The following is a 12344-nucleotide window of genomic DNA, read 5'->3' as shown; positions in this document are numbered from 1 at the left end:
GTGCTGACAGGCACTCAACAGATACATATTTTTAATCAGCATGGACGACACAGATGTGAATGGTTTGAATCTGGAGGACAGAGCAGAAGTATCAACAGACAAGAGCAATTTGCTATCTCTCGTGAGGAGATGAGCCTGGGGGGCTGTGGAAACGTGTATAAGGACACTCTTGCCAGCCTAGGAAGTCAGAGGAGTCTTCCTAGAGGAGATGGGCTTTGAAGGATGAATAGGAGTTTGACCAGTGACTCCAGGAAATGGTATTCCAGGGATAAGAAGCAGAAGCAGGAAGGTGTGAGATCATTTTTGAAATGATACAGAGGTGGGAATGACGGGAACCAAGGGTGGGGTGGGGGAGGCAACAGATGACCAGGCCGAGGGGCAGACAGGGGCCACGGCCATGGGAGCGGAGGATGGTTGACAGCACAGTGCAGATTCTGTCAAAAGACAGGGCCTTCGGGAGAAAGGAGGGGGAGGTCTTCTGAACCCCATCTGGGAAGGGAGTTAGGCATTCATGGGGGGGGGGGGTCTGGCCGGCTGAGCAGGGCTCAAGCCTCTTGAGGAAAAAAGATGCCATTTTTGAAAGGGCTTTTATTAAATTCTCTGGCCACATTGCCACAGCCCTGGGGCGTGCCCACCAGGGAAAGGGCTCCGTCAGTGTTCTCCTGTGGCTGAAGCTGAACTTGTCCTTGTAGACGCTGAGCCGGCCTGGTGTTTGGCTGCTTCCGGAGGGACTCAGAACCTGGGGGGTGGGAGGGCCACTGCGGGCACTGGTAGCTGAGGGCAGTCTCCGGTGTAGGGATGGGGGGGGGGGGGGTCGTCTCAACGCACACCCTGAGAAATGCTCCTGAGATGCTGGGAGGGGCCAAAACATCCAGCTCCGTCCTGGGGGCGCGGTGGGCAGCTGTGGCCAGGCCGCTCCTCCTAAGGACAGTCCTGGGGAAAGTCAGCCCTTCCCACAAAAGACAGGACTGGGCGGGGCCAGGGCTGGAGCGGAAGGACCGGCCTGAAGGGCTGTGAGTGAACAGGCGGCCAGGCTTGGGCTCTGTTTGCCGCAGCTGGCTGGAGAGTCCCTTCTCTCTCTGAGCCTCAGTCTCCCCTTCTGTCTAACGAGGAACTTGGCCCCTCGAGCGCTCCTCACAGGATCTTCACAGCTGTTCTGCTGGGTTGGCCTGCGCATGCTCGGTATGTTGCAAATGAGTGTGCCAGGTGGGCATCCCATCCACGTTGGGAGTGTGCGCGTGTTCAGATGGGGGGCTCCTGCATGCACGTGTTGGGGGCTTGGTGAGCGAGCCGGAGCCCAGTCTGCCCGCCTCCGCGCCAGCCAGGCTTTGAACGCTGCCACTGGAGGGGCCGGGGGGTGGGGGGTGGGGGGGAGCCCCGGCCTCAAAGGAAGTTGGGCTCCCGCACCACGAGGCAGGGAGGGCCCCCGCCCCCATCCAGGGGTCGGTACACGAAGTGGAAGTCGCGCTTGGGCTCGCTGCGCAGCAGGTAGCCTTTGATGCGGTGGGGCAGCGCCTCGTCCGCCAGCTGGAAGCAGCGCCCGTCGACCAGCACGAAGAGCCGGTAGTCCTGGGGCTGCAGCACCTCGAATTTCTCCGCGCACTGAGCGCACAGCGCCTCGGCCAGCGTGTCGGTCCGCGACGCCAGCGTCCGCGACTGCTGCTCGGGCTCCAGGAACGACACGCAGATGAAGTCCTGCGGGAGGGAGACGGAGGGGTCTTGCGTCACCGGGGGGGGGGGGGGGCGGCATCCCTTCTCAATCCCGTCTCACCCCCACCCCGACGCCGGGAGCTTGCACGGGCGCCGAGGGGCTGAGTGGCCTCGGACAAGTCCAATGCCCTCTCTGGGCCCCCGGCTCCTCTCTACACAGAGAGGGCACTGCAGGGGCGGGTTGGAAGTCGGGGGGTTGGAAGTAGGAGCACCTGCGGCTGACTCTGCCGTGTGACCTCCGCAAGGCAAGGTCCTTCTGTCTCTGAGCCTCGCCTCCCAACGGGCTGAGCATTCTGGGGGAGTCAGCCGGGGCGGGTCTCGGCAATGAGGAGTGAGCACGCCCCCTGGTGGCCAGTCCGCGGGCTCATCCGTCACCCACTTCCTCAACAATTCCTCCCGACGCTCCCCCTGCATTCCCACCCCAGGCCCGACGCTGGGGCACCGAGGCTGGCATAAATAAAATCGAATGTGCAGACCCCAGGACCAGCAGCCCACGGTGCAGCTGGAGCTACTAAGGCTGGCGAAACAGTTCAGTCCTTAAGGCTGGAAAAGCCTGGGGATGGGGGGTGGAGGTTCCTCGTTGCAGGGGCAGGAGGGGGGCTTAGTGAAAGGGTAGGGGAGCTGGGCCTGAAGGCGGGTTTAGGACGGAGGGAGAGGGGCACCGCCCGAGCTAGGCGGGCAAGGGTGGGGCGATGCCTGTGGGGCTGGGTATAGGAACACACGCACAAACCTGAACAGCATCTACACCTTCCAAGAGCCCCAGAGGAGGACCAGGCGGTGGAAGGATGGGCCCTTGAGTTCCTGCCTGGCTTTGAATCTGCTCCCATGCACTGTGTGACCTTGACCTCTCTGCGCCTCCATTTCCTCAACTCTAAATTGGGATGACACCAGTCCCTTACAACCTTGGCTGGGAGGAAGCAAACTAGCTCAGCGCCTGGAAGAGTCCTCTTTCCCCCAGCACTTTGAGGGCAGGTAGGTAGCGGTGTGTGAGGGGCTGCCCCCTTGTGGAAGGCTGGTCGCAGTACAGCTGTCTGACCATAGGGAAGATGATGAGAAGGAACAAGGCGACCGACTTAAGAGTGATGGTAACTATGGTTACAGGGTGGTGAGTGCAGACGAGTCGCTGAGAGGAAGCAGGGGGTGGTGCCCTCCCTGGACCCCGGAAATAGTGCTGGGGGGCTTCCTCATCCCCCATCCAAGCCTCTCCCTTAAGCTTTACCTCCCCAGTGAGAGGCACTGATGCTCTGCCTGGTTTAGCACTGGGAACCTACAAAGTAGAAGCAAGAAGTGAGCAATGCCATGGTCAGACATGGGCCAGCAGAGCCCCTGTTGCCAGAGTTGGTGGAGAGACGGGTGTTCCAGGAGGGGATGGGGGGCAGTGATGTGCTGGAGGCCGCCTCTACCAACTTATGCTGGCTCATAACCAGCTTGAGAAAGCCAATCGCATACATCTCTTTCCAATTCCAAGTTCGGCAATCCCAAGTTAGTAGACTGAAATTGGCCATGATGGGAGTATTTGCACCATGGAAATTGACAGAAGCTAAAATCAGAGCTGCCTTTTTTCTCCCCAGAAGCCAGTTGATAATATTTACCAAGACATCATTGATAAGTGGTGGGGGATATCATCTTGGCAGCCTAGAACATGTACTTGGGGGGCAGAGCTCATCTGATCCACTGAGTCCCAAAGAGGGACAGGGACTGCTCCTGGTCACATAGCAAGCTAGTACAGAGCTGGGTCCAGACCTCCAGCCTTTTGCCTCCCAGGGCTGGGCTCTGTCTGTTACAGAGGGGCCATCTTGAAAGCCAGGGGTGGGGTTCAGGTCTAGTGTGCTCCAGGTGCCAAGGGAGTGAGACTGTAGAGTGTTTACAGCTCTGGATTGCTGCCTGGCCTGATGTTTTAATGTCTTCATTCTGCACACACCCCTATCCCAATCTATCCCAGGCCCTGGGCTTGGGGCCCCTCAGACATGTGAGTCACGGGCCCTCCCTTCCATGGCAATGGCTTCATACACAGATGGTCACAACATGGTGTGATATATGCCATGGGGATATAATGGGGGAAGTAGCAGCAAGAAACACAGAGGAGGGCATCTAACCTGGGCCATAGGGAGTGGGAGACAGGTGGGGAGGTCGTTCAAAGAAGACTTCTCAGTGAAACTGAGGACAGGCTGTGGCAGCAGTGTGGGGCCAGAGGCTGAGTGCCAGGGAGTGGAGCTCCGCACGTTCAGGGAATCGGGGGCAGCTTGACCGGATGCAGCGTGGGGGTGTGTGGGGTGATGAGAGTGTAGGAGGCAGGATTCCTGCCGTCCATGGCTTGAATACTGAGTGTGTCTAGAGAGAGGTGGGGAGGGATGGTGGCTGGATTGGAGGGGCAGGCTAGGCGCAGAGGCACCTTGGCAGCATTTGTCCAGAAACAAAAGGGGCAAGGCCGTGGATCAGGCCGTGGGCTCCCCAAAGTGGGACTGGCAAGACTGTCCATATCTCCAGGCCCAGCTGGGCACTAGGACATTAGGACACTGAAGACACTAAGGAGTGTTGGACAAAAGTCTCATTCCTTCCATCCTGTCTTGCCTGCTCAACTAAAACACCGATGCTGCCTGGAGAGACTTTTCTAAAGTATCCCGTCGATGTCGGGCTCCTGGGCTGGGGGGCCATGGGATTGGCGTCCGCGGGACCGTCCCGCCGGCCCCCACCCACCCTGAGTCCCAGGCATCACCTGCACCGAGGAGCGCGAGGCCCGGGCCTTGTTGAGCGTGCGCCGGCGCTCCCAGCGGTGGATGGAGTCCTGCACCTCCATGCTCAGCTGCCGGGTCACCGTGATCTTGTCGTAGTTCTTGATGTGCTCCAGGGCCCCGTACGTGGTGGTCAGGTAGTAGGAACCTGCGGAGACCAGGGTGTGGAGGCTGAGCTGGGACCCCTCGCCCGCTTCTCCAAGCTCCGCCCACCGCCGCCGCCTGGGGCGCACCTGCAGCACCCTCCCCTGCGGAGCTGCAGCCCTGCGCTCACCCCTGCAAATGCACACGCTCCCTGAAGACCAGCGTTGCCCCTCCCCAACCCAGTCCCAGCTGTCAGGCTCTGCTCCAAGACTGTCTTTGGCTCCCCTTCCGGACAGAACTTATTTATCTTTTTAATGTTTATTTATTTTTGAGAGAGAGAAAGAGAGCGCGAGAGCGAGAGCGCACGTGCCGGAGGGAGCGTGAGTGGTGAGGGGCTGAGGGGGGGGGGGGGGGGGGGAGAGGACCGGAAGCGGAAGCGGGCTTTGCCCTGGCAGCGGCGATCGAGATCGGATGCAGGGCTGGAACTCAGGAACTGAGATCATGACCTGAGCTGAAGTCTGTAGCTCAACCGACTGAGCCACCCAGGAGGCCCTCCCAGGACTTCCTGATTGAAGAGAGGAACCAGCCCCTTACTCTGATTTACACCATTATTAGTTACACCGTGAGTCATCTGCAGCCCCAAGCATGCCTGTTGCATTGGATGAAGCTGCCAACACATGTCTACAAATTCCACACCCATATGGAAAAAGTCCACACCCTGGCTGGGGAGGTTGTGATGCTAATGTCACAGCTAACACAGAACTTGGGCTGGCATCACGTATCAGAGAAGAGCCAATAAACCACGCATGCGCATCCCTTTGTAGTTGAGCTTAAAGCCAACTGTGCCAGGCACCCTTCCCTGGGGCCCCAGCCCTTGCTGCCCTGAGAGCCCATCTCCTCTAGCTGGCATGCCTCCAAGACCCTGTCCCCACCTGTGATCATGTCTCCCTGGCTAGTAACGGAGGAGCTGAGTGCAGTGCACTGACTGGGAGCGTTCAGGTTTGGAGTCAGAGAGCACAGTCCAGGTCTGTGCCCTTCAGCAGCCAACCCTGTGATCTCAGGGGAATTACTGTCCTCTCTATGCCTCAGTTTCTTCATTTACTTTTCCCAGAATGTTGTAAAAAGTAAATGAGATGAATACTGTCGAGTGCAGGGCTTAATCAAATGTGAGTAATGCAGGTAATTAGGTGACCTAAGGGAGATGCTCTAGAGGCTTCTCACCCTCTCCCAGACAACTTCCCCTTGACTTGGGGCCATGCCATGCAGTGCCTGCCAGGACCACTAGGTGGCAGGCAACCCCTCCCGCCGTGAGTTTGGGAGCTGGTTGTTCCCTTTGGGGAGAGTGTTGTCCTTTGATGGAGAAAACTCACTACCCCTTTTAAGATATTTGCACAGGGGCACCTTGGTGGCTCAGTTGATTAAGCGTCCAGCTTCACCTCAGGTCATGATCTCATGGTCCATGAGATCAAGCCCTGTGCTGACGGCTCAGAGCATAGAGCCTGCTTAGGATTCTGTCTCCCTCTCTCTCTGTCCCTCCCCCACTCACACTCTGTCTCTCAAAAATGAATAAATGTTAAAAAATTTTTTTTAATTAAAAAAAATATTAAAATGTTAAATGTTAAAAACGTTTAAAAAAATTAAAAAAAAATTTTTTTTTAATTTATTTTTGAGACAGAGAGAGACAGAGCATGAGCAAGGGAGGGTCAGAGAGAGAGGGAGACACAGAATCCGAAACAGGCTCCAGGCTCTGAGCTGTCAGCCCAGAGCCCGATGCGGGGCTCGAACTCATGGACCGTAAGATCATGACCTGAGCCGAAGTCGGATGCCCAACTGACTGAGCCACCCAGGCGCCCCCCAAAAAATTTTTTTTAACAAAAAAAAAAGATATTTGCACAGCATGGCCAGCTGTCAATCAGTGCAGAGGAGATGTGGGCAAAGGGGACCATGGGGGTGCTTCTAGAAGAGGTTTGGATTTTGAGCTGGCTCCAGCCACGTGCACAGCAGCTGCCAGGGTCTCCCGTCTGCCCGTATTTGCCCAGATTTGTGGGAGCTGCAGAGAGAGAGGCTAGAAGGAGGCTGGGATCCGATCAGCTCAATGTTCAGGCGCTCTCTACTTCTTACAGGAAGTCCCTGATCTCTCATGCCTGATAAGCCTGCTTCAAAGAAAGCAGGACCCAATCACTGGTCTTTTTACCAAATTAGCAGCACTCAGAACCAGCTGAAAGAACATGAGGGTCTCAAAGAATGCAATCAGACTCGCAAGGCCTTTGGTTGAATGCAGGATGCTGGGGCACCCAGACAGTGTGAAAACCCCACATCTAGCCCAGCACATGTGCTTTCCCAAGCCAGAGACGTTACGGGACTTGTCCAAGGTCTCCAGCCAATCAGAGGCAGAACCGGGGCTGAAATCCAGCCTGCAAACCGCTCTTTTTACTACACTGGTATTAGTTCTCCTCTTAAGATAGAGGAACTGACGTTCTCTAGAGTGGGGGCTCCCTGAGAGCCTGCCCTGTCCCAGGCATCTCTGAGCTCCTCAGAGCACCCACCCCCTGAAAGGCAGGCTCTTCTTTGTACCTGAGCCTCAGGGGCTTTGGGAACGGAGCACCCTAGGTGCCATACCAGCCAGTTAGGACAGGCGGCAAAGCTGGGGAAACGCAGGAACGCTGTCCCCCTCGCGCTCTGTCCCTCTGCCCCTCGGCCCAGTTACTTCTAGATGAAGGTCTGCTGGCTGTCAGACTTGAAGGGTGGACGCCCCGGCCCAAGCTGAAGACACCCACATCATCTCACTACCGGAGGCCTCGCCTATGAGGCCGGGCCTGTCCTGGGTGCTGGGACTTCCCACCTTGACTATCAGAGTAGGAACAGAGAGAGGTACAGGGAGGCCTCTTGGTGTATGCAGCATGACGTAAAGTTGGTCCTCTGGGCCTCAGAGCTGCCATGGGCAGGCTCTGTCACCAATGTCGGTGGGGGCCGGGAAGGGATGCTGGGAGGGGCCGTATACAGTGCATGGCAAGGCTGTGTGTGCCCTGCCCGCCTCTTTACTTCCAGCAAACACCTCAAGGATTCCTTAGAAATCTTCCCACGTGGGGGTGCCTGGGTGGCTCCACTGGGTAAGCATCTGACTTCAGCTCAGGGTTCGTGGGTTCGAGCCCCGCGTTGGGCTCTGTGCTGATAGCTCAGAGCCTGGAGCCTGCCTCAGATTCTGTGTCTCCCTCTCCCTCTCTGTCTCTCCCCAGTTTGTGCTCGCTCTCTCTCAAAAATAAAAAAATAAACCTTAAAAAAAAAAGGACCTAGGTTCTAAAAAAAAAAAAAAAAAAAAAAAAAGAAATCTTCCCATGGAGCCAGAGACTGACTACTTAAGTTTGAAAGAGGGCAGGGTACAGGGTATTCAGGCAGCCTTGGGTCAGAAACTGTAAACTAAGACCTTTATGTATTTACTGGTACTTGCCTCGTCTCAAAAGCACTTAACATAGCCCAGAATAGACCAGCATTCCCGCCTGAAGGACCTTTGCTTTCCTACCCAAACCCCGGGTAGCCTCAGGAATAGAAAGAAGGATCCTAGGAGGCCATGGCAGGATTGTGGTGGGAATCACAGGCCCATTAGGAGAGGGTAGCTGGGCCAAGGACGTCCCTGCCCTCTCCCTGTTCAGCCGCTATGCCTGGCCTGGAGCCTCCTTTGGCCATAAAGATTCAGGCTGAGAAGGGAGTAGGAGTCATAGTGGCCAAGGCTTGGCTGACCACTGCTAGAGAGCAAGCCAGGACTCAGACCATGGCAGAGCCCCATGGTCTAGCTCCATTGTTCCACCCCTCAAGTGTTTTTCTCCAACACTGTCTCTAAGACACTTAAAAAACCTATGGGGTTGGGGCTAGTTCTTTAATAGGATTTGTAAGTGATTTCTTCCCAGGTACATCAGCAGCAGTGCCCTTGGTGGAAAATTTGAAAGATGGATAGGTGGGTTGGTGGATGGATGGATGGATGGATGGATGGATAGATGAAAGAAAGGGTGGGTGGATGGGTAGGTGCATAGGTATATGGGTAGATGAATGAATGCGTGGGTGGGTAGGTATATGGGTAGTTGAATGGATGGATGGATGGATGGATGGATGGATAGATAGATGATAGAATAGATGGGTGGATGGATGATGGATGGATGGATAGACAGATGGGTGGGTGGATGATGGGTGAGTAGATGATGGATGGATGGACAGAGAGATACATGGGTAGGTGGATGATGGATGGATGGGTGGACGGGTGAGTGGATGGATAGGTGGATGGTGGATAGACGGATAGAAGGATGGATGGATAGATAGATTGGATAGATGGGTGGGTGGATGATGGAGGGATGGATGGATGTACTGGACAGCAGATAAGCACTGCTTAAGGAAGCCTGGCTTCCACTGAATTCCTACACCCTCTGGAAGACAGGTTGTTACAACTGCAGAATTTTTTTGAGAGGAGAGAGAGAGAGAGAGGGAGAGAGAGAGAGAGAACCCATGCAAGTGCACACACACACGAGTGGGGGAGGGGCAGAGGGAAAGGGAGAGAGAGAATCTTAAGCAGCCTCCATGCCCAGAGTGGAGCCCGACACAGGGTTAACTGCAGAACATTTTTAACTGAAGAGGAGAAAAAATAGCTCCGGAGGTCCCAGGGCCCTAGTCAAAGTTATATGGGACAGCAAACTTCAAGGCTTTACACGCTCCCCTGAGTTTCCAAGAACTCACAGAACCAGCCATGTCACACTGTCACCCCAGAGGCCAACACACGCTAAAAATGCAAACAGATGTAAATGGGCCAGCTTATCTCAAGAACCACAAGGCCCAAAGGGGACACTCGGGCCCCGAGAGTCTCACTTCGTCCTTTGGGGCTGACATGTCAGAGCTGATATCTGGGCTGTCTGCACCTCAAGGATTGTTGGTGGAGGAGTGGCCAAGGCAAAGTGGGTGGGGGGGAAGTGGTGGGAAGGAGGAAAGGGGAAGGGAAACTGAGCATGGGGTGAGCAAACACTCCTCTGCCGTCATCCTATTCGGGAGTGCAGGTTCCATGTCCCAGCAGTAACCTTCTCTCACGGGCACAGGACCTGGCCACGGCTGAATGAGGAGGGGGCCGACAGTTCCCAGGGCCACCCCTGTCTAAGAACTGATCATTATTCACTGCTCAGACTCCTCCCCTTGATGGGTCCACCCACTGATTCAGCCTCATCTTTTATGCTACCGGCAAATGCTGTTCCCTCTGTGAAGAATGCCTCTCCCACTTCTTTCACGGTCTGGCTCCTCTCCAGCCCTCAACACTCAGCTCAGGTATCACCTCCTCCTGGAAGCCCTCCCTGACTGCACAGCCTGGGCCCCGCGCGCCTATACCCTGTGGACTTCCCATCGTTCCAGCATCCGTCAAGCAGTGGTGACGGGCAGGGTCTCTTTACTGGCCCAGCTCCCCTGCTGGTCTGTGAGCTCCCGCAGGACAGGGCCCGTGTCCAGGCCCTGTGTCTTGTCCTCGGGGCTCAGTGGAATCTGGCGTCCGGGAAGTTGCTTGTCGGGCTGTGCAGCGGACCCCGGCAGCCTGGAGAGGGGCCTGGGGTGGGCACTCACCCTCGCCCAGCTGCAGGGCAGGGTCCATGAGCTCCATCACGTACTCCACGTTGAGGAGCATCTCCGTGAGGTTGCTGCGGGCCAGGACGTACATGAGCACGGGCAGGAAGTCGTCTGCGCCGTAGGGCTTCCCTGGGAGGGGAGAGGGTGCAGAAAGTAGTGAGTGTGAGGTTCTCCTTGTGAGCCATTCTCTGCCCTCGGGAAGAGGACAGCGGTTCGCTGGGTGGGGGCCGGTCTCCCCTGGAAGAGGAACCTTGCAGCTTTCTCATGACTCAGGACAGGGGCAACCTGGGACCAGCCTTCTCAGGGATGTCTGAGACACAGTCCAGGGTTAGGAACAAGGAACTGAGAGAGCCACCCTCCACCGGAGTGGTCAAGTCCCAACCCCTCCCTCTTCCCCAGCTCTTCCCCCTCAGTGCCCCGGGCTGCTTTTTTTTTTTTAAGATTTTATCCCTAAAGTAATCTCTATACCCAACGTGGGGCTCGAACTCACAACCCTGAGAATGAGTTGCACCCTCCACGGACAGAGCCAGCCAGGTGCCTCCCACCCTCGCTGCTTGCTTGACAGTCAAGTTCATATCACACTTATTCAGGAAGCCACCCAGAAGCAGCTAACAGCGATGTACTCGGGAGGGTCCCCTGTCCCTTTTAACAACATCTCCCTCTGCATCTGCAAAACAGAAAGCCCTCCCTCAATCAGTACTCCGTGGTTGGAAATCCCACCATTCAACCTTCACTGTATTGGGTTAAGCAGGGCCCTGACCTGAGGGGTTCTTTTAACACGTAAATACCTCTGAAAGGAATAACTCATCACTTCTGCTTTTGTGGGAGATGTTCTCATGGTTCAGAGGATCTTGACAATAATAGATGCCTTGGGGAAGAGACAAGGGTGGACAGTGGGCCTATGAGATGCCTTCCCTGTTGGGCTCCGGGATGGCTCTGGTGACTGACTGGCAATACAAAGGCACGGGCTGGATGTGGAGGGAAGAATTCCTACAAGGACAGAATCCCCCGGAGTCCCTCAGTTGGCACATTGGCATTCCCCCCCTCTTTTTTTTAATGTTTATATATTTTTGAAGGGAGAGAGAGAGCGTGAGTGGGGGAGGGGGAGAGAGAGGGAGACACAGAAGCGGAAGCAGGCTCCAGGCTCTGAGCTGTCAGCACAGAGCCCGACGCGGGGCTCAAACCCACGAGCTGTAAGATCATGACCTGAGCCGATGTCAGATGCTTAACTGACTGAGCCCCTCAGGCGCCCCAGGAGGCGTCTTGCTCATAAGGGCCCACCTGCTCGCTCATTCATTCATTCATTCATTCACTTAAGCCCTCGTACTAACCACCCTATTCCTTGGGTGTCACCTGCCCAGGTAATAAGACCTGATTTTTTCTGGATTCCAGCAGGGACCAGAAAGATGTGAGTAAAGGATATGGTGTGACAGAGGTTTGAGAAGAGTGGAAGCTCAGTGTTGAGTTTAGCAGCCCCTCCGGAGGCCCTGTGTCCCGCTGCCCGTGCCTGCACAGGCCGCCCACCCCTGGGTGCCGGGAGGCACGATCGAGCCGCGCTTCCGTGGGCTCCGTGTGTCCACGCCTCTCCAGCACAGGCCAGCGCGCTCCTCCTATGTCCTCCACGCTCCCCGCGGTACAGTGCTGGCACCGCGGGGGCCTCTGACGGTGTCTCTCCCATGGGGGCCCCTTCTGCTTACAACCCATCCTTGGTCGTTTTCCCGGAGAACAGTGTGCCCTGTGGCCGGCTTCCTGGCCACACTCAGTTCCTACATCTGCAAAATGGGGCCAGCAGCACGAGCCCTGATGGCCTTTCGGGGTTTTTGAGAGAATAAGGTGAGCAAAACAGCAAAGTGTTTGGTACCTGTAAAGTGCTACGGAAAAGTGAGCTATTACTGACGTCTCTGTTCTGTTGTCTCAAGGGGCCTCCGTTTTCCCACCTGTGAAATAAACAGGCTGAAGGGGTTGGTAACACACAGCACTGAAAAGCAGAGTCGGACCCAGAGTGTGAGCCTCAGTGCACTTCTTACCAGCTGTGTCACCTGGGCTAACTGCTTGACCTCTCTGAGCCTGTATTTCTAGTCATGCATGATGTGCCACAGATTACACGACATCCCATAGGATTTTGGTGAGAATTCTATACAAGGATTTAAGGATTTACCCATAGCACTCCCACATGCTCCCATGGAAATGCCTTCTTCCCATTCCAGTTCTGTGTGTGTGTGCGCGCGC

At 56.0% G+C, this 12344-nt stretch overlaps 1 protein-coding gene across 1 annotated transcript in view; it reads right to left on the bottom strand.

Annotated features, from left to right (window-relative positions):
• Positions 1-573: 573 nt before the first annotated feature.
• Positions 574-12344, bottom strand: part of RIN3 (Ras and Rab interactor 3) — a 122657-nt gene continuing 110886 nt past the window's right edge. Inside the window, exons 8-10 of the mRNA XM_042990415.1 lie at positions 10113-10244; positions 4427-4590; positions 574-1695 (exon numbers count right to left, since the gene is read on the bottom strand). Coding sequence (XP_042846349.1) covers positions 1384-1695; positions 4427-4590; positions 10113-10244 — 608 coding nt within the window. The 3' untranslated portion in view covers positions 574-1383. The remainder of the gene's footprint in view (positions 1696-4426; positions 4591-10112; positions 10245-12344) is intronic.

The sequence above is a fragment of the Panthera tigris genome, chromosome B3 (genome assembly GCF_018350195.1).
Source record: "Panthera tigris isolate Pti1 chromosome B3, P.tigris_Pti1_mat1.1, whole genome shotgun sequence".
Classification (NCBI taxonomy): domain Eukaryota; kingdom Metazoa; phylum Chordata; class Mammalia; order Carnivora; family Felidae; genus Panthera; species Panthera tigris.
This window is presented reverse-complemented; position numbering and strand designations above follow the sequence as displayed.